The sequence below is a fragment of the Rutidosis leptorrhynchoides genome, chromosome 11 (assembly GCF_046630445.1).
Source record: "Rutidosis leptorrhynchoides isolate AG116_Rl617_1_P2 chromosome 11, CSIRO_AGI_Rlap_v1, whole genome shotgun sequence".
NCBI lineage: Eukaryota > Viridiplantae > Streptophyta > Magnoliopsida > Asterales > Asteraceae > Rutidosis > Rutidosis leptorrhynchoides.
The window spans coordinates 138685560-138704239 of NC_092343.1; the positions used below are offsets into that span (position 1 = coordinate 138685560).

Genomic DNA, 18680 nt, shown 5'->3' on the forward strand with positions numbered 1-18680 from the left:
GCATTGAACTGGGCTTACCCATGAACTATCAGAGATTGGATAAATTAAACCTGCATCTACCAGTTTAATTATTTCTTTTTTAACAACATCTTGCATATTCGGATTTAGTCTTCGTTGGCGTTGCACATACGTTTTATGACCTTCTTCCATAAGGATTTTATGTGTGCAATACGAAGGACTTATTCCTTTAATATCATGAATCTTCCATGCAATGGCTGTTTTATGAGCTTTCAACACAGAAATGAGTTGAGATTTTTCATTTTCAGTAAGAGAAGACGATATTATTACAGGTAATTCAGATTCACCATTTAAATAAGCGTATTCCAAATGGTTTGGAAGTGGCTTTAACTCTAATTTTGGAGGTTTTTCTATTGATGATTTATATCGATATCTGTCTTCTTCTTTTAGCATTTGAATTTTTTCTGTTGTTGGTTCATATCCATTAGCTATAAGTGTAGCTAATATTTCAGCTTCATCAATTGTTTCATTACCTTCTCCTAAAGAACATTCTCCTGTTCCTTGTAATTCTGGAAATTCTTCTAACAATTCTGCATGTGAGTCTATAGTTTGAATATAATAACATGTATCATCTGCAGATTGGGTTGTTGCATTGCTCTATCAACTGAAAAGGTAACACTCTCATCCTCTATACTTAGGGTCAGTTTCTTACCAAACACGTCTATCATTGCTTTAGCCGTGTTTAAGAATGGTCTTCCTAATATGAGAGGAACTTGAGAATCTTCTTCCATGTCCAGAACAACAAAATCTACTAGAAATACTAAAGTACCAACTTTAACTAGCATGTTCTCCATTATCCCTCTAGGATATTTTATTGATCGATCGGCTAGTTGTATACTTATTCTTGTTGGTTTCAATTCTCCAAGGTCTAGTTTAGCGTATAGTGAATACGGCATTAGATTTATACTAGCACCGAAGTCTGCTAATGCTTCTATTGAACTAAGACTACCAAGAAAACATGGAATTGTAAAACTTCCTGGATCAGATAATTTTTCTGGTATCTTATTCAACAGCACTGCTGAACAATTAGCGTTCATAGTAACAGCCGAGAGTTCTTCCATTTTCTTTCTATTCGAGATTAGATCTTTCAAGAATTTAGCATATCTAGGCATTCCTGAAATCACATCAATGAAAGGAAGATTTACATTTATCTGTTTAAACATATCCAAGAATTTGGATTGCTCGGCTTCAAGTTTCTCTTTCTTCATTTTACTCGGGTAAGGAAGTGGTGGTTGGTATGGTTTAACATAAGGTTTAGCCTTAACTGTGTTATCTTCATTAACCTTTTCAACTACCGGTTCTTTTTCCTTATCTTGTTCAGGTTGTGGTTCTTGTGGAGTAGGAATAGCTTCATCAGAAGTTACAGGTATTTCAGGTGGTTTAAGTGTTGTACCACTTCTTGTGGTAATAGCTTTAGCTGTTTCATTCCGGGGGTTAGCATTTGTATCACTAGGTAAACTTTCCGGTTTTCTTTCACCTATTAACCTTGCTAGGTTACTTACTTCTTGTTCCAAGTTTTGAATAGAAGCTTGTTGATTTCTAATGCTTGAGCATTTTGTTCATTAGTTTGTTTTTGAGATGTGAAAAACTGCGTTTGAGTTTTAACTTCGTCATCATATCTTCTAAATTTGGCTTTTTATCATCGGTTTGTTGTGGTGGTTTGTTTTGAAAATTAGGTCTTTGCTGATTGTAAGTATTATTGGATACTTGTTGATTGCTAGGACCTTGTTGGTTGTTGTATGGAATATTTCGGTTACAGTTCTGGTTTTGATTGTAAATCGGTCTTGGCGGTTGATAATTATTTCCAGGCCTTTGGTTTATGTATGAAATATTCTCTCTTTGTTCCATTGTTAGTTCAATACTGAGACAATCTTTTGTCAAATGTGGTCCTCCACACTGCTCACAACTAATTCGTATTGAGTGTATATCTTTAGTCATCTTTTCCATTCGTCTCTCGACAGCATCTATCTTTGCGGAAATGGAATCTAAGTCATGGCTAGAATCGGCTCTAGCTGCTTTAGATGATCTAACGATATCTTTTTCTTGGTACCACTCATGTGAGTGGGAAGCAGTGTTATCAATAATTTTGTAAGCATCAGTTTCTGTTTTCTTCATAATAGAACCACCAGCTGCTATATCGATGTCTTTCCTTGTAGTGATGTCGCATCCTTGGTAGAATATTTGTACTATTTGACAGGTATCTAAACCATGTTGCGGACATCCTCTTAATAACTTTCCAAATCTTGTCCACGCCTCATATAGAGTTTCATTCGGTTTCTGTGTGAACGTAACAATTTCTCCTTGAAGTCTTACGGCTTTAGATGCCGGAAAGAATTGTTTAAGAAATTTTTCAACTAAAACGTCCCATGTATCAATCGCCCCTTCAGGTAACGATTCCAACCAATCTTTGGCTTCTCCCTTTAAAGTCCAGGGAAATAACATGAGATATATCTGTTCATCCTCCACTTCTCGGATTTTAAATAGAGTGCAGATCCTATTAAAGGTACGAAGATGTTTATTTGGATCTTCCTTCGGCGCACCACTAAATTGGCATTGATTAGTCACCATGTGTAGAATTTGTCCTTTGATTTCGTAATCTGGCGCATTAATGTCTGGATGAGTAATTGCGTGACCTTGGCCAGTGCGTTTAGCTCTCATTCGGTCTTCCATACTTAAAGGTTCCAGATTCTCCATAATTGAATTTGTTGAATCTGAATCACTAGAGGATTCTAATTTAATGGTTCGTTCCTTAACAATCTCTGTTTGAATGATTGGTGGTTCCGGAGGAAAGTTTAGTGGTTCAGGATCTATGAATCGTCCCTGAATATTCTCCGGATTCTCAATTGTGAGGTCGGGTTCAAAAAATAGATTATCGGAAATTTGAACTGGAGTACTTGGTCGACTGGATGACGATTCTAAAGAAAAATCAACGGCGATAATATTTGCTAAATGTCTTGATCTAGTTACAGGTGGTGAACGTACAAAAGGTGGTGAACGTCTTGCTCGGTGCATTCACTGATTATCCTATTAGTTTTTAAAAAGGAAAGAAAAATTATATAAGTTATTCAATTAATAGACTTTTCTGATTTTGCCCACGTTTCGAATAGCCAAAAGATGCAGCAGAGGGGCAGGATTCGTTTGGTCTCAATATAATTGAGGACTGTTTGGCTCCAATAACCCGGTCCACGTACAAATCCAACTATTACTACGAACCAGAAAATTTTGATGTCTATCAATTTAACCACTTAAAATAAATTTTTGTAATTTTAAGAAATTTAGATAAGAAGTAGAATAAAAAAAATCTATGTCCTAAAAATTAGAATAGCGAGAAATAAGAAAGAAAAAGAGCGTGTCGGAAAAAGATCGAAAAATAAAAATAAGAAAGAAAAAGAGTGACTTATAGAACTTAAAAACACTCGACTAACCCAACCTTATTACTATCACTAACTTAAAATTATAATCGCAAATTGAGATTACTAATTGGAATGATAATTGATACATAGGTAAAAGGCGTCTAAAAATATTAAAGCTTACAAGTAAAACTATATCCCAAATGGCAATAACTTAAAAAGAAACTAAAACTTAAAAAGGCGTCGCAAAATTCTAAAGCACCGAAATCTTAGTCTAAAGAAAAAGCACTTAAGGGATTTTACGGCAAAGTCTAAAAATCTATAAATAAAAATATAACTTATGGCAAAAACTAATTTTAAAACTAAAAACTAGCGAAAAAATACAAATATTACGCTAAAACAATTAAAAAGGGACAAAATATAAAAATATACAAAAAGTTGTAAAAATTACAATTTTTATAAAAATATTATTTTTATATTATTTAATTTATAAAACTATTAATTTTATAAACTAATTAAACTAATTAAAATTTAAAATACAATTTATTTTAAAAATTTAAAACTAATTATAATAATAATTAAGTAATTAGGGTTAATAATAATAATAAATAATAATTACACCGTAATAAATGTTGTTAGGGTTTCTGTGTGGCCCGTGTCAGACGGCTCCGCGAGTTGCGGTGCTCGAAGCTGGAAACTCCGCGAGTCGCGGGGTATCAAATTTTAGATCAGGAGCTTTCGTTTGACAGGTTTATATTTTATTTTATTTTTTTTATTTTTCTGTTTAAATTTTCTATTTTAATAAATATATAAAATATTTATATAAATTAAATAAAAACTTATGTTTTAAAAACTAAAATAAAAATAGAAATACTTTATAATTTAAAAAAAATCTTAAAAATAGATTTATATATATATATTTTTTCGGTTTTTAATTTTTTTAATTTTTTAAATTTTAAAAAGTATATATTTTACAAAAACTAATTAAAACTTAATAAGAAATTTTTTTTTTTATATTAGCGTTGCGCTTCCGGCTTTTAAGCTAGATGTTCCCCGGCAGCGGCGCCAAAAATACTTGATGTTATGCGAGGTGTATATAAAATAGCTATTAAATTTTACAAGGAAATACTATTAAATACGATACAATTTTACACAAGATATTTATTTATTTAGAGAATGGATATACTTAAACCTTGCTACAACACTTATAGGCAGTGTACCTAATCGTACAGTAGTGTAGTTTTTAGTAAGTCCGGTTCGTTCCACAGGGAAAATCTTTTAATCAAAGCTTAACGCTATATTAGTTTAATTTTATAAAAATACAAATATATATATATAAGTAATATTATTATTATAAAGGGTGGTTTTTACCGTTTAATGACCGGTTTGTCGATTTTAAAACTTTAGTCGCAGTTAAAACAAAATGTAAAATATTAAATAAATAAAAGACTTAATGTAAAGCATAAAGTAAATAACGATAATGAAATTGCGAATAATAAAAGTGCGATAAAATAAGCTTGCGATAATTAAAAAGTACGATAATTAAAAGTGCAATTAAATACAATAACAATAAAAATGCGATAATTAGAAGTGCAATTAAATATAAAATAAAGGAAATTAAATATGAAATAAAATAATTATGCTTATTTAAACTTCCGTAATCATGATGTTTGACGTGTTGATTTTAGTTTTATGCCCATGGGTTAATTGTCCTTTGTCCTGGATTATTTAATATATCCGTCTGGTTTTGTCCATAACAGTCTATCAATCATAAATATAAAGTGCGAGTGTCCTCGTCAAATTATCCTTATACCCGAAGTTAAATATTCCAACTAATTGGGGACTTAAACTGTAACAAGATTTTAATACTTTGTTTAATAATTACACCAGGATGTCGACTGAGTGTAACCCAAGATTTTAATACTTTGTTAACAATTATGCCAAGTGTCCTTGTGCATAATTTCACCCCTATTTTAATAATTCTAGTGGCTATTAATCCATTCTCGTGTCCGGTTAAATGAACGATTATTCGTACATATAAATACCCCGCCCATCGTGTCCGATTGAGTGTATATGGTTATTTATAGGGACGTTCAATTGTAAATCTTTATATTAAAATTAACAAACTATCATTTAGTTAAACAAATATAAAGTCCATTAATAGCCCATAGTCTAATTTCTACAAGTGTCGTTCTTTTGTTCAAACCCCAATTATGGTACAAAGCCCAATTACCCAATTTTAGTAATTAGCCCAACATCATGATTACTTCGTTTTAAATAAGCATAATAATAACTTAGCTACGAGACATTAAATTAAAAAGGTTGAACATAACTTACAATGATTAAAAATAGCATAGCGTTACACGGACAGAATTTCGACTTACACCCTTACAATATTCGCTAACATACCCTTATTATTAGGATTTAAAATTAAAATTAAAATTAAAATATAAATTATATATATATATATATTTACGTATAGATAGATGGATGGATATATATTGATATATAAAATGATCAGAATTCGTTTGCTTTTATAGGGAATTGAGTTCAGGGGGTCTCCGCGACTCGCGGCCTTTTCTGCCTTCAAACTTCGCGAGTCGCGGAGTTTGAAATTCCAGCTCACCAACTTTGGAGTCTTTCTTGCCGACGGATTTTTATTATTTATATAATATATAAATAATTATAAGAATTATTTAAATATTATATTATATTTATGTGCATAGTTGACTTGTAATTTTTAGTCCGTTACGTCGAGCGTTGAGAGTTGATTCTGGTCCCGGTTCCGGATTTTCGAACGTCCTTGCGTACAATTTAATATCTTGTACTTTGCGTTTTGAATCTTGTACTCTTGTAATTTTGAGACGTTTCTTATCAATAATTGGAACCTCTTTGATTGTATTTTGTACTTTTGAGCTTTTTGGTCGTTTGCGTCTTCAATTCGCCGAATCTGTCTTTTGTCTTCACCATTTAATATTTAAACGAATATCACTTGCAAATAGAACAATTGCAACTAAAAGCTTGTCTTTCTTGGGGAATAATGCTATGAAATATATGTTCGTTTTTAGCATTATCACCAAGCATGGCTAGATGAACATCAAGTAAACAAAAGAAAGAACATACAATCATCATAGTCATAACTTAATGAGAAATGTACCAAAACAAGTGATGATTACAATGAAATGAAGTAAATAACAAAGAGCTTCACTAGTCTAACAATAATCTTGAGCTAGCACCTCCAAATTGATCTTTGATCTTCAATGGATGATGAAATAGGTTGAAAGTATGTGAAAATTGAACCTAGAGCTGCTCTCCTCACCAAACCCTTATCTCTTTCTATTTATACTTGGTGATAATTTTGACCCAAATCAGCGTCGGTGCGCCGCACCTTAGCTACAGACAGGTGCGCTGCACCCTTAAGTGGTGCACCGCACCAATGCACGTGTTCTTCAGGGTTCAAGCCCTGTCCACCTTTTGAGTCCATTTTAGTTATGGGGTGCGCCGTACCAGTGGTTTGATGAGCCGCACCATTTGGCTGGGAGGAGATTCTCTTTGTTTCTTCATCTTGGCTCATGATCTATGCTTAATTTTGTTCAATTTTACACCATTTTAAGAATTCTAGCATGATCTAGCCATTAATACCGAGTGTAAACCGGAGGATATTGAGAGGAAAAATATGGATGATTCGAGCAATATCATACACAATCAAAAATGAGGCACTTAAATATTTCGAGACACTTTTCAAATTCAAAAAATGAAAAGGAAGTTGCCCCTTCGAAAACGAACCACATCCCTCCTATATATCTCAAGCGGATAATCTTATCCTTGAAGCCCGATTTTCTGAAAATGAAGTGTGGGATGCACTACAAGACTGCGATAGCTCAAAGGCTCCCGGTCCTGACGGCTTCAACATGAAATTCTTCAATAAATATTGGTGGTTGATTAAAGAGGATCTTATTAAATCCCTAGATTGGTTTTAGCTCAACTCTGAAATATCTAAGGGTTGTAATGCCTCTTTTTTCATGCTAATTCCTAAGAAACCCAACCCAATCGGATTTAACGAATATCGCCCAATATGTTTAATCGGAAGTTATTATAAAATCCTCACCAAGATATTATCCAATCGCCTCTCAAAAATTATTCACAAAATAATCGGTATTGAACAAACTGCTTTCTTGAAAGGTAGAAACATCCTCGATAGTGTCTTAATTGCAAATGAAATAATCGAGGAACTCAAAAGGAAAAAAAACAAAAAGGCCTCATATTCAAAGTGAACTTCAAAAATGCATTTGATTGCATCGAATGGTATTTCCTTTTCGACACCATGAAGTGTATGGGATTCGGTCTTAAATGGATCAACTTTATCCGAGCTTGCCTCTCCTCATCTTCCATCTCCATACTCATTGATGGACCCTCGACCATGGAATTCTCCCCAGGTAGGGCCATCCATCAAGGAGATCCAATTTCTCGCTTCCTCTTCATCATAGCAGCTGAAGGTCTCAACATCCTCACAAAGCGTGCAATTGTAAACGACCAATTTCATTTTATTTGCATCGGCCATGACAAGATTGTGGTGTCTCATCTCCAATATGCAGATGACACAATATTCTTTGGAGAATGGAGTAAAAGTAATGCAAAAAATGTCTCTAAATCACTAAATTTTTCTAAAATATATTCGGTCTAAAAGTAAATCTTAAAAAAGCAACTTATATGGGATCAGGGTTTCAAAAAATGACGTAGAGGAAATGGCTAACTATACTGATTGCTCGGCCAGCTCAACTCCCTTCACTTAGCTTGGACTACCCATCGGTCTCCCTTCCACAAAAGCATCCTCTTGGCAACCAATCATTGAAAAATTCGATAAACGACTCTCGGATTGGAAAGCAAAATCCATTTCAAACGGCGGATGACTAACTTTAATTAAATCCGTTCTCACCAGTATCCCTTTATACTATTTTTCCTTGTTCCATGCACCCATTAAAATAATTAACACACTTGAAACAAAAAGAAGAAAATTTTTCTGGGTCGATTCGGATGCGGACAAAAAAATCAATTGGATCAAATAGGAACATATTCTCTTACCATATGATAAAGGTGGGTTGAACATCATGTCTTTAAATTGCAAAAACATATCCCTACTATGTAAGTGGTGGTGGAGATTTTTTAACAAAAAAAAATGCACTATGGGTTAAAATTATATCGAGAATATACGGGGAGGGGGGTTGTACTAACGTTTTTCTAGAAATGTTTCAGGTTGCACAATTTGGAATTAAATCATCAAAGCAGGATAAATTACGGACAACTTCGGAGCTAACATCACCAACTCGATAATCTAAAACATCGGAAATGGTAACAACACCAAATTTTGGCATGATAACTGGTGCGGAACAGAAAAATTTTGTACTCAATTTCGAAGAGTTTTCATGCTTGAAACCAACAAAAATGTTTCGATAGCGGAACGCCTCACAACAAACAACTCGATAACAACCGGCTCATGGAATTGGTCCCGAACACCTAATGGCCGCGTCCTCAATGAACTAACATAAATTAAATAATCTTTTAGCATCCATCAGCCTCTCCGACAAACCCGACACTTGGAAATGGTCCTTAGATCAATCCGGCATCTTCACAACAAAAGCTTTAGCATCCATACTTGACAACTTAAAACTTGACAACTTAAAACTTGACAACCCGTCCACCACTATGAAGACACCAAGAAACAAACAAATACCTTAAAAAATTAACATTTTCATTTGGAGGTCTTTAGCAAATGACCAATCATTCACTACATTTTCATTTCCAAGGTCTTTAGCAAAAAAGATTGGTGTGTTGCCACAATCCTCTCCTATTTCAAAACACAATCATTTGCTTGGATATCCAAAAGATATAAGAAATCAACAATTGAGTGGCACCAATGGTTCATCAACCCCTCCTACTACACCTCCTTGAATCAACAAAGAACAGGCATTGGGTAACTCGAAAGCAAAATCCATCCTTGGCCCATTCATGTCTTGGGTCTCCATTCTTCACTTGGTTAAATGGGTAGTAGTTGCCAACTTTGTCATCGCACTCGTAGTACTATTTAGTTGCCTCTCCCCAGCTTGATGTTCAAGTTCCAGGGTATCTAATTACCCCCTCGCTCATGAATTCGTGTTTATTGTTCTCCTTTCGATTCAATATATTGTATAGATTATAGGGCTTTGTAATTTTCTGATATATTAATAAAAATTTTACTTGCTTTTCAAAAAAAGAATTTAATTCTTGAAGAATTTTAAGTTTTATTTCTTCCTACACGATTCAAATGGCGAGTATTTCTTCTGTTACACCTCCAAAACCAACATGGGAACAAAATCAAAAAAATTTACATGGATTGTGTACATAGATTGTGTTCATATGACAACATGATGAATTCAACATATCTGCTTCTTCTGGTATTGTTTATCTATCTATCTATCCAATGGCGACTCTACATTGTGGCCCGTGAAGTCACGGGACACTGCTAGTTTGAAAATTATCAGTAGAAAATACCATGTAAATTGTATAGGACACCACTAAATTTAACGGGAGGACCCCATATTTTTTCTGAATTTATAGTTTTTCCCTTAAAATGTATAGGACAACATTATATTTAACTACTCGAACCCAATATAATATCCAAACTTGTAGTTTTTGAAAAGCAAACGACAACTAAAAAATCATTCAAATATAATTAGTAATGAAAAAATTTTGTAGGACCCCATTAACTTTGCATCCTGGAATTGCCACTGTATCTATCTATCTATCTATTCTATTCTATTCTATTCTATATCTATAACCTATTATAAAGCATGACCATTTTCCTATTTGTCACCACCTCCTTAATCCGGCCTCCAGTTTGACACGTGTTATTACGCGATTGGCTACCCTTGCCATGTCATACTGCTCTGAAATTATGAAAATTATCGATCACTCATTCGTCCATTCCATTCCACACAATTGAATAAAAAAAAATTGATCACCAAGACAATCGTCAATTACAAAAACCAAATCGGCCGCCCAATTCAATCAAAATCTACGACCATATATCAGTTATTGATCGATCATATATCAATTATTAGGGTTTCCACACAAGTAACAGAATCTAAAAACCAAAGCAGCTCTCTCATAACCATATTGATCGATCCAGAGATTAAACCGGTAACAATTCATCCTCGGATTATGGATTCAAAGGATTTTGAAACAGATCGCTCCATCAAAGGATTTGAAACAAATTGTTGGATTAGGGATTGCGATTGCAAATGAATACAATTTGATGAATCAATACACATACACACAATTTTGTGTCTGCGATTGTTGCTACCTTTCAGTAAATTCAATTGTGTTGATTTACTGCTACAGATTCTTCCTGGCTGTTGACCTATGATTTTATGTTATGTGCTGATGTTGGTTTTTCTCATCCATTTTCAGCCACGATTAATTTCTAATCTTAAAAGGTATTGTTCTTTGTTTGATTTAGGATTTATTTGCCTTTTGGGTTTTTTATTTTCTTAGAATTTGTGTTTCCATGTGCCAAACATTATTTAATCATCAAATGTATTGTTTTTTTTTGTTTGATTTGGGGTTTATCGTATGAAATGAGTTGTTGAATCTATTGTTTTAGGGTTTATCAAATGGAAGTTATTTATAAAGGTTTAGGATTTTCTAAATTGAAACATAAAAATGAACTCAAGCAGTTATGGATTAGACTCTGTATTGCGCTATATTGAAACAGAAAAATAAACTTTAATGGTTTTTGTGGCTTTTCGAGGTACTGTACTCAGTTTTTATTATTTATATGTGTTTTCTGAAACCGCTTTCTAATTGTTATGCAATTGTTGTTTATTTTATACATTTTGTTGCTCATGGGTTGTTTAAATATTGTGGCTTTGTGAATATGTTACTTATCAGTTTGGATTTTGATGTTGAACAACCAACGCATTAGTGTCGATTTCTATCATGTCTTATATAAGAAAATAAAGAAGGGGTAGTCGTAGTGGCACTACCCCCGGTGACCCTTATGATATTATTGGTGTGAGTACTGTTTTTCTGTCTGCGTTAGTGAGTCAGTCATATAATTCTTCAAATGCTCGAGTTGTACTGGGTTCAAATAATTATGCTATAATTGACACTGTATTGTGTTAATGTATCGTGTTGTTCATTTGAAGAATCAACCGTTGGTGTTAATCCTTTGTATCGAATAATTTTGTTTTGGTTTAAGGTGCTACTGTTGGTTTCAAATTGGATAGACTCCTGAAACTTAAAGAAATACGTTCCAGAACGATAAAATGACCCTGTTGCATTTTCTATGCAAGGTATAATACATTTAATGTATTATTGTACGTGGATAAATCAGTGTTTTACTTTTTCTCATGTTGCATCTGGTTGATCTCTTAGGTACTCGCAGCAAACTACTTGAACTCCTTGATTTTCCAAGGAACTTTGTAGTTTGGAAGCTACAACAAAGTTAAAGTTGGTCCAAGGTCACAACAATAATAAAGATATGGCGATTTTGTGAATTGATGAATGTTATAATGAAACACTTGATTGAACGGACCTATTGGGTTGAAATAACCGATTTGATTAAATTCTTCAAACGTTTGATTTCAAATCCGGCAACCGATTTGATACAATATATAATGAGTATTTGATTTCAATAGGAGTTAACTGACACCACTATTTCTTCTAAAACCGTTCAATCAATTCTGTTCAATCCTTCCTGAAGGTATTTCGTATGCCCGAGAGACATATTAAATTAATGTGGCTAATATGTTATGATCCAAGTCGGGTCATACCCAATAACAAGCTTACCGACACCTTATAAGTATTTAATCTTAACGATTGGATCGTTAAATAAATACGCGACACTTGGATTTTAGAAAATCGGTTTTCTAAAATGTAATCACTTAAGATAAATTATTTGGATAATTTATATATAATTGTTTATAGGTTTAAATGATTATGTTGTGTTATATTTTATAAAAAGGTTTATAAAATGTGAAAGTAACAAAATAAATACATGTTTATATATATATATATATATATATATATATATATATATATCAAGTTTATGTATATATATATATATAACATTATTATATAATATAAAGGATGTGTGCAGAATTTTAGTCTCTAAGACAAGCACTCATGCTCCTTTGCTTGTTACTTTTGATACAATACAACTCCAAGGCACATGCTTGACTCAATGACCAATATATTCACACAAGTATTCAAGGGGAAAAAAACACACTTAACCAGAGAATATATTGAGTTATTTTGATTTTTCTCTCCTCTTGAAAACTGCCTGTTCTGGTCGTGATTTTCAGCAGCAAAAGAGGTGGTTCAAGCTTGGTTAATTAAGTGATTAAGTGTTCTAATTAAATCCTAACCAAAGTACTAGGTGTTGGTTATAAGTTTGGGGTATAAACACTTGAGGTTTCATAGTTTTGAGGCTCCATTCATCATCATCTTTCTAGTTGCTGCTGATCAGAATATTGGGTGCAAATAAAAAGGGTTTTAAGCTTGGTTAATTAGCTAGTTAAGTGTCTAAATCTTAACTAACTTAAAGGGTGGTGTTGGTGCATCAAAGGATTAGCGTATTGCACACTTGAGGGTTCATTTTGAAGCTCCATTCTTCATCATCTTCATCATCATCTTGCAACTTTGTAAACCACCCTCAACTAGCTTAAGGAGGTATATATATCTTCTCTACTTGTTATATTAGTAAGCATTTATCCAAGACTTGATATTATCATGGAATTTAACTTAATAGCTTTACATATAAACATGAACTTAGCATCAAGCTTCCGCTTGCTTTAACTACATTAAATTGGTTTAATGATCAAGTTAACTATAAGAACATGTTGTTTATGAAACTTATTAAATTCCATCAATGGTATCTAGAGTCGAAGTCTATGGATTATGCTTCTTATATGGCCTTTAAACCCACTATATTTGCATTCTAAGTACATGCATGAATATGGAATGCAAATATTTTCGGGTTTTGAAGGGTTGGTATAGTTGGCCGATTTTAGGAAGAGTTCCAAATGAGTTTGGAACTTGCAAATTGGTCAAATTAGTTGTATGTTGTTGTTCACAATCAAGCCTTGACCTTATGTTTGAATGCATGGTTGTTTGGTTGATTTGTTGATCATTCAATTGGTTGTAATATTCATTCATTTGGTTTGTAATATTTATTCATTTGGTTATGTAATTTATTTTATATTTGGTATGTAAAATAGATTAGGTTGTATTTCATTTTCTAGACAAAATGTATTAGGATATATTTTGTAACAAAATGAAGATGCAAGATGATGACTTGAAGAACACAAGAAGGAGAATTTGGATGCAAAATTAAGTGGGAGATTTAAAATCTCCTACCTTGTGTTATAGCCCCTTAACCGATGACATTTGTTTTCGGCTAAACAAATGTCAACCAAATTGGCTTGATTGTGAACATATTTGTTTTGCATGCATATTTGTTTATTGTATGATTGTGGATTGTATGTTTGTATGCTACAAGTTAATCACACAAGTTAACAACAAGCAAAATGGCAATTTAATTGGTTAAATTAGACATTAATAAACGACATGCAAAACGACAATTTAATTGGTTAAATTAAAAAATGGCTAAAAGGACATTAATAAACGGTTATTAAGAACATGATAAGGATCATATATATAAAATGGTTTATATCAAGTAATTGGCTAAAATTACAAGACTTGAAAATGGATTTCAAATTAACCATATACTAAAATGCATGTTGGTGTATGGCATAAAAGTTTTCTTAAACTAGAAATAATGGAAACTTAAAATCCCTTATTAACAAGGAAAACAAGTTAAACGCCATCCTTTTGTGTGACACTTAAAAATATTAGAGAACTCACAATGGGATAAAGGTCACCTAACCGTTATAAGCAAACTAATGTGATTAAGGTGAATTTCGCACACTTGTGGGATAAAGGTCACCTAACCACTTGTATGTTAAATTCACACGTTTACACAAGTAGGACGACTTGATTTGGGAATCATGAACTTAGGGTCACCGAAGCATGATGAACAAATAGGCGTTGATGGGATAATATGCCATGCAAAAGTATTGCATGATCCCATAACTTAGAAGTTGCAAAAGGATTGCAATTGTCAGATAATGACTACCTAGCTAAATCAAATGACGGGATAAAGGTAACCTAACCGAAATTTGGTTTACCGTTGAATTTGAAGGGTATTGATTGTTAAATTAAAATTAATACTTAAATAACTTTGTTAAATTTTGTAGATGGCCGCCAATAACAACAACATTCCAAACGCACCAATCAACTTTAACAACCTATCGTTGAGGTCAATCCTCGAAAAGGAAAAACTCAACCATACGAACTTCATGGATTGGTTTCACAATCTAAGAATTGTCCTCAAACTAGAGGATAGGGCGTATGTGATGGAAGACCCCATTCCCTATCAACTGGACGAGGATGATACGGAAGGCATGGCTTATTGGGAGAAATATTGCACCGATTTGGTGCAAGTTTCTTGCCTCATGCTTGGGACTATGATACCCGAACTCCAAAAGGATTTTGAGCATCATAGTGCATATGACATGATCACAAAGTTGAAGGAGATGTTCCTTCAACAAGCTCGTGTCGAGCGCTTCGAAAGTTCGAGCGCTTCATGCATGTCGGATGGATGACTCCCAATCCGTTTCATCTTATGTCCTTAAGATGAAAAGCCTAATTGATCGAGCGAACCATCTAAACTACAACGTGTCTAATGAATTAGCCACAGACCTTATCCTTAATTCCTTGTCAAAGAGGTTTGACTCATTTGTAATGAATTACAACATGAATGGATGGGAAAGGGGAAGATGGTTACCCCAACCAATAATAACAAGAAGCAAAAGGTTGTCGGTAAATCTATCCCTAAGGAAGATCCGTGCTTTGGTTGCGGTGAAATGGGTCACTGGAAACGCAACTGCCCGGTCTACCTAAAGGAGTTGAAGGAAAAGAGGGATGCAGGGCAAACCTCAGGTAATGTATATATGGTATACATTGAGCTTAGTATTACTTCTTCTAATACATAGGTATTAGACACAGGATGTGGAACTCATATTTGCAATACTTTGCAGGGCTTCAAAAGAAGTGATCAAGATGCGGGAACAAAAAGTCTCTTCATGGGAAATGGAGCAAGGGTGCAAGTGAAAGCTTAAGGAGACTTTGTTTTAAAGCTACCAAGTGGTTTGGAGCTTATTTTGAAAAATGTTTTGTATGTACCCGATTTATCTCGAAACATTATTTCTGTATCCCGTTTGAAACAATATGGTTTTAATCTTAATTTCATTAATGATGATATCCATGTTTCTTTAGATAATGTGTTTTATTTTAAGGCTTCGCCTTCGAATGGTATTTATGAATTGGTTCATGATGACACATCACATAATAGCTCAATGTTCCATGCAAACACCAAGAAACTCAAAAGGGATTTGAGTGATTCCTACTTATGGCATTGTCGCCTTGGTCACATAAACAAGAGTCGAATGCATACGCTTCAAAAGAATGGGCTTTTGAAAACAAATGAACTAGACTCGTTTGATGTATGTGAATCTTTTTTACAAGGAAAAATGACTAAAGCACCTTTCAAAGGGACCTATGAAAGGGCTAAAGAATTATTGGGATTAATACATTCGGATGTATGTGGACCCTTTAAGTCCATGACTAGGAATGGTGAAAGGTACTTCGTTACTTTCATTGATGACTTCAGTCGTTTCGGATATATCTACTTATTAAGACACAAGGACGAAACTTTTGAAGCATTCAAAGAATATCAAAACGAAGTACAAAATCAACTCAACAAAATAATTAAGGTACTACGTACCGATAGAGGAGGTGAATACCTAAGTGATGCTTTCCAGGATCATCTTAGGAGTTGTGGGATTATCTCACAACTTACTCCACCCAGAACACCCCAGCTTAATGGAGTATCCGAAAGGAGGAACCGAACCCTAATGGATATGGTTCGATCTATGATGGCAAGAAGCTCATTATCTCTATCATTTTGGGGTTATTTTTTATGCTCCGCGGCTCGAATTCTAAATGTGGCCCCAACGAAGAAAGTGGAACGAACTCCTCATGAGATGTGGTTTGGAAAACCTCCATCTCTATCATACTTAAAGGTATGGGGATGTGAAGCTTACCCTAAGCGTTACGTCTCTAATAAGTTAAATGCTCGATCCACGAAGTGTATCTTCATAGGATATCCCAAGGATGATATGGGATACTATTTCTATGATCCATCCGAGCAAAATGTATTCGTTGCTTGGACGGCGGAATTCCTTGAAACTAAGTTCCTAATGGAAGGAAATAGTGAAAGGAAGATAGATCTTGAAGAGGTTCAAGATCAAGTAGATGATACACAATTGGTTGACACTAGCACTCAACATGAAAATGTTGAGCATGATCACACGGGTGATCAAAGTATACAAAGTGTTCGTAGATCTGGTAGGATTAGCAATCCTCCTGAGAGATATGGGTTTCTCATAGATGGTTACTATACGATTTATTTGGATGAACCAACCAACTACCACGATGCTTTATCACGGATTGATAAAGATAAATGGCAAGAAGCCATGAACGCTGAGATGCAATCCATGTATGACAACCAAGTTTGGGAATTGGTCTTACAACCTACTAACTCCAGGTTAGTTGATTGTAAATGGCTTTTCAAGAAGAAAACCGACATGCATGGAAACTTGGATACATACAAAGCTAGACTTGTATCAAAAAGTTTCACTCAAACTCAAGGGGTTGATTATGATAAAACTTTTTCGTCAGTGGCAATGCAAAAGTCTATCAGGATATTATTTGCCATTGCTGCTCACTATGATTATGAAATATGGCAAATGGATGTCAAAACCGCTTTCCTAAATGGATATCTTGAGGAAGATGTCTATATGGTTCAGCCTGAAGGTTTTGTTGATCCAAAACATCCTAACAAAGTATGCAAGTTAAAGAAATCAATCTACGGATTGAAACAAGCATCTAGAATGTGGAATCATCGTTTTAATGAGGAGGCCAAGAAATTTGGCTTCATTAAAAATGATGATGAAGCTTTTGTATACAAGAAGGCTAGTGGGAGTACCGTCATGTTCCTTGTACTCTATGTGGATGATATATTATTATTTGGAAATGATATTCCCACAATGCAAGGTGTTAAAACATGGCTAAAAGGCTGCTTCTCCATTAAGGATCTTGGAGAAGCACAATACATATTGGGGATTGGGATCTACAGGGATAGATCCAAGAAATTGATAGGTTTGAATCAAAGTGCATACATTGAAAAGATCTTGAAAAGGTTCAAGATGGAGAACTCTAAGAAAGGTTTGGTACCTATTCAAAGAGGAACACTTCTTAGTTCATCTCAGTGCCCTACCACAAAAGATGAACAAGAGAGAATGAAGAATGTCCCATACGCATCTGCTATTGGGTCAATCATGTATGCAATGATATGCACTAGACTGGATGTGTCATGCGCTCTTAGCTTGACAAGTAGATACCAGAATAACCCAGGAAACAGCCATTGGATTGCTGTTAAAAGTATATTGAAATACCTTAGGAGGACTAAGGATATGTTTCTAATATACGGGTCTGGTGAGGAGAAACTTGCTGTAAAAGGTTACGTGGACGCGAGTTTTCAAACTGATCGAGATGATTCTATTTCACAATCCGGTTATGTCTTCATGTTAAATGGAGGTGCGGTCTCTTGGAAGAGTTCAAAACAGGATGTTGTTGCATTATCTACTACAGAGTCAGAGTACATTGCCGCCTCATTGACAGCACAGGAAGCTGCAGGGATGAAGAAATTCATCGACAACTTAGGAGTAGTCCCTTCCATTCAGGACTCTCTTGAGATCTTTTGTGACAACGAGGGAGCGATTGCTCAAATCAAGGAACCTCGTGCTCATCAAAAGACCCGTCACATTGAACAGAGATACAACTACATAAGGGATGAAGTTGAAAAAGGAAAGATATGTATTCGCAAAGTTCACACAGATCTTAATATAGCGGATCCACTCACGAAGCTCTTACATGGAGCAAAACATGAAGGACATGTTTGTGGATTAGGGCTTCGATATTCTAGTGATTGGTTATGATATGTTTTAAGTATTGTAACGGAATGAAGTTATTCAAACTCATTAATATAATTATGGTTTTAATTTAATTTGAGTTATGTTCCTATTTTGCATATTTTATCCATGAATAAGCAATTATTCTAAATTCCGTAGTCGATCACATTTGTGGGAACAG

General features: G+C 34.2%; 1 protein-coding gene across 1 annotated transcript; it reads left to right on the plus strand.

Moving 5' to 3' along the window:
• The first annotated feature begins 7692 nt into the window (after nucleotides 1–7692).
• On the plus strand, nucleotides 7693–8282 carry LOC139875002 (uncharacterized). Its single transcript, XM_071862389.1, has 2 exons — nucleotides 7693–8010; nucleotides 8109–8282. The coding sequence occupies exons 1-2, from the start codon at nucleotides 7693–7695 to the stop codon at nucleotides 8280–8282; spliced, it is 492 nt and encodes a 163-aa protein (XP_071718490.1).
• Nucleotides 8283–18680: the final 10398 nt, after the last annotated feature.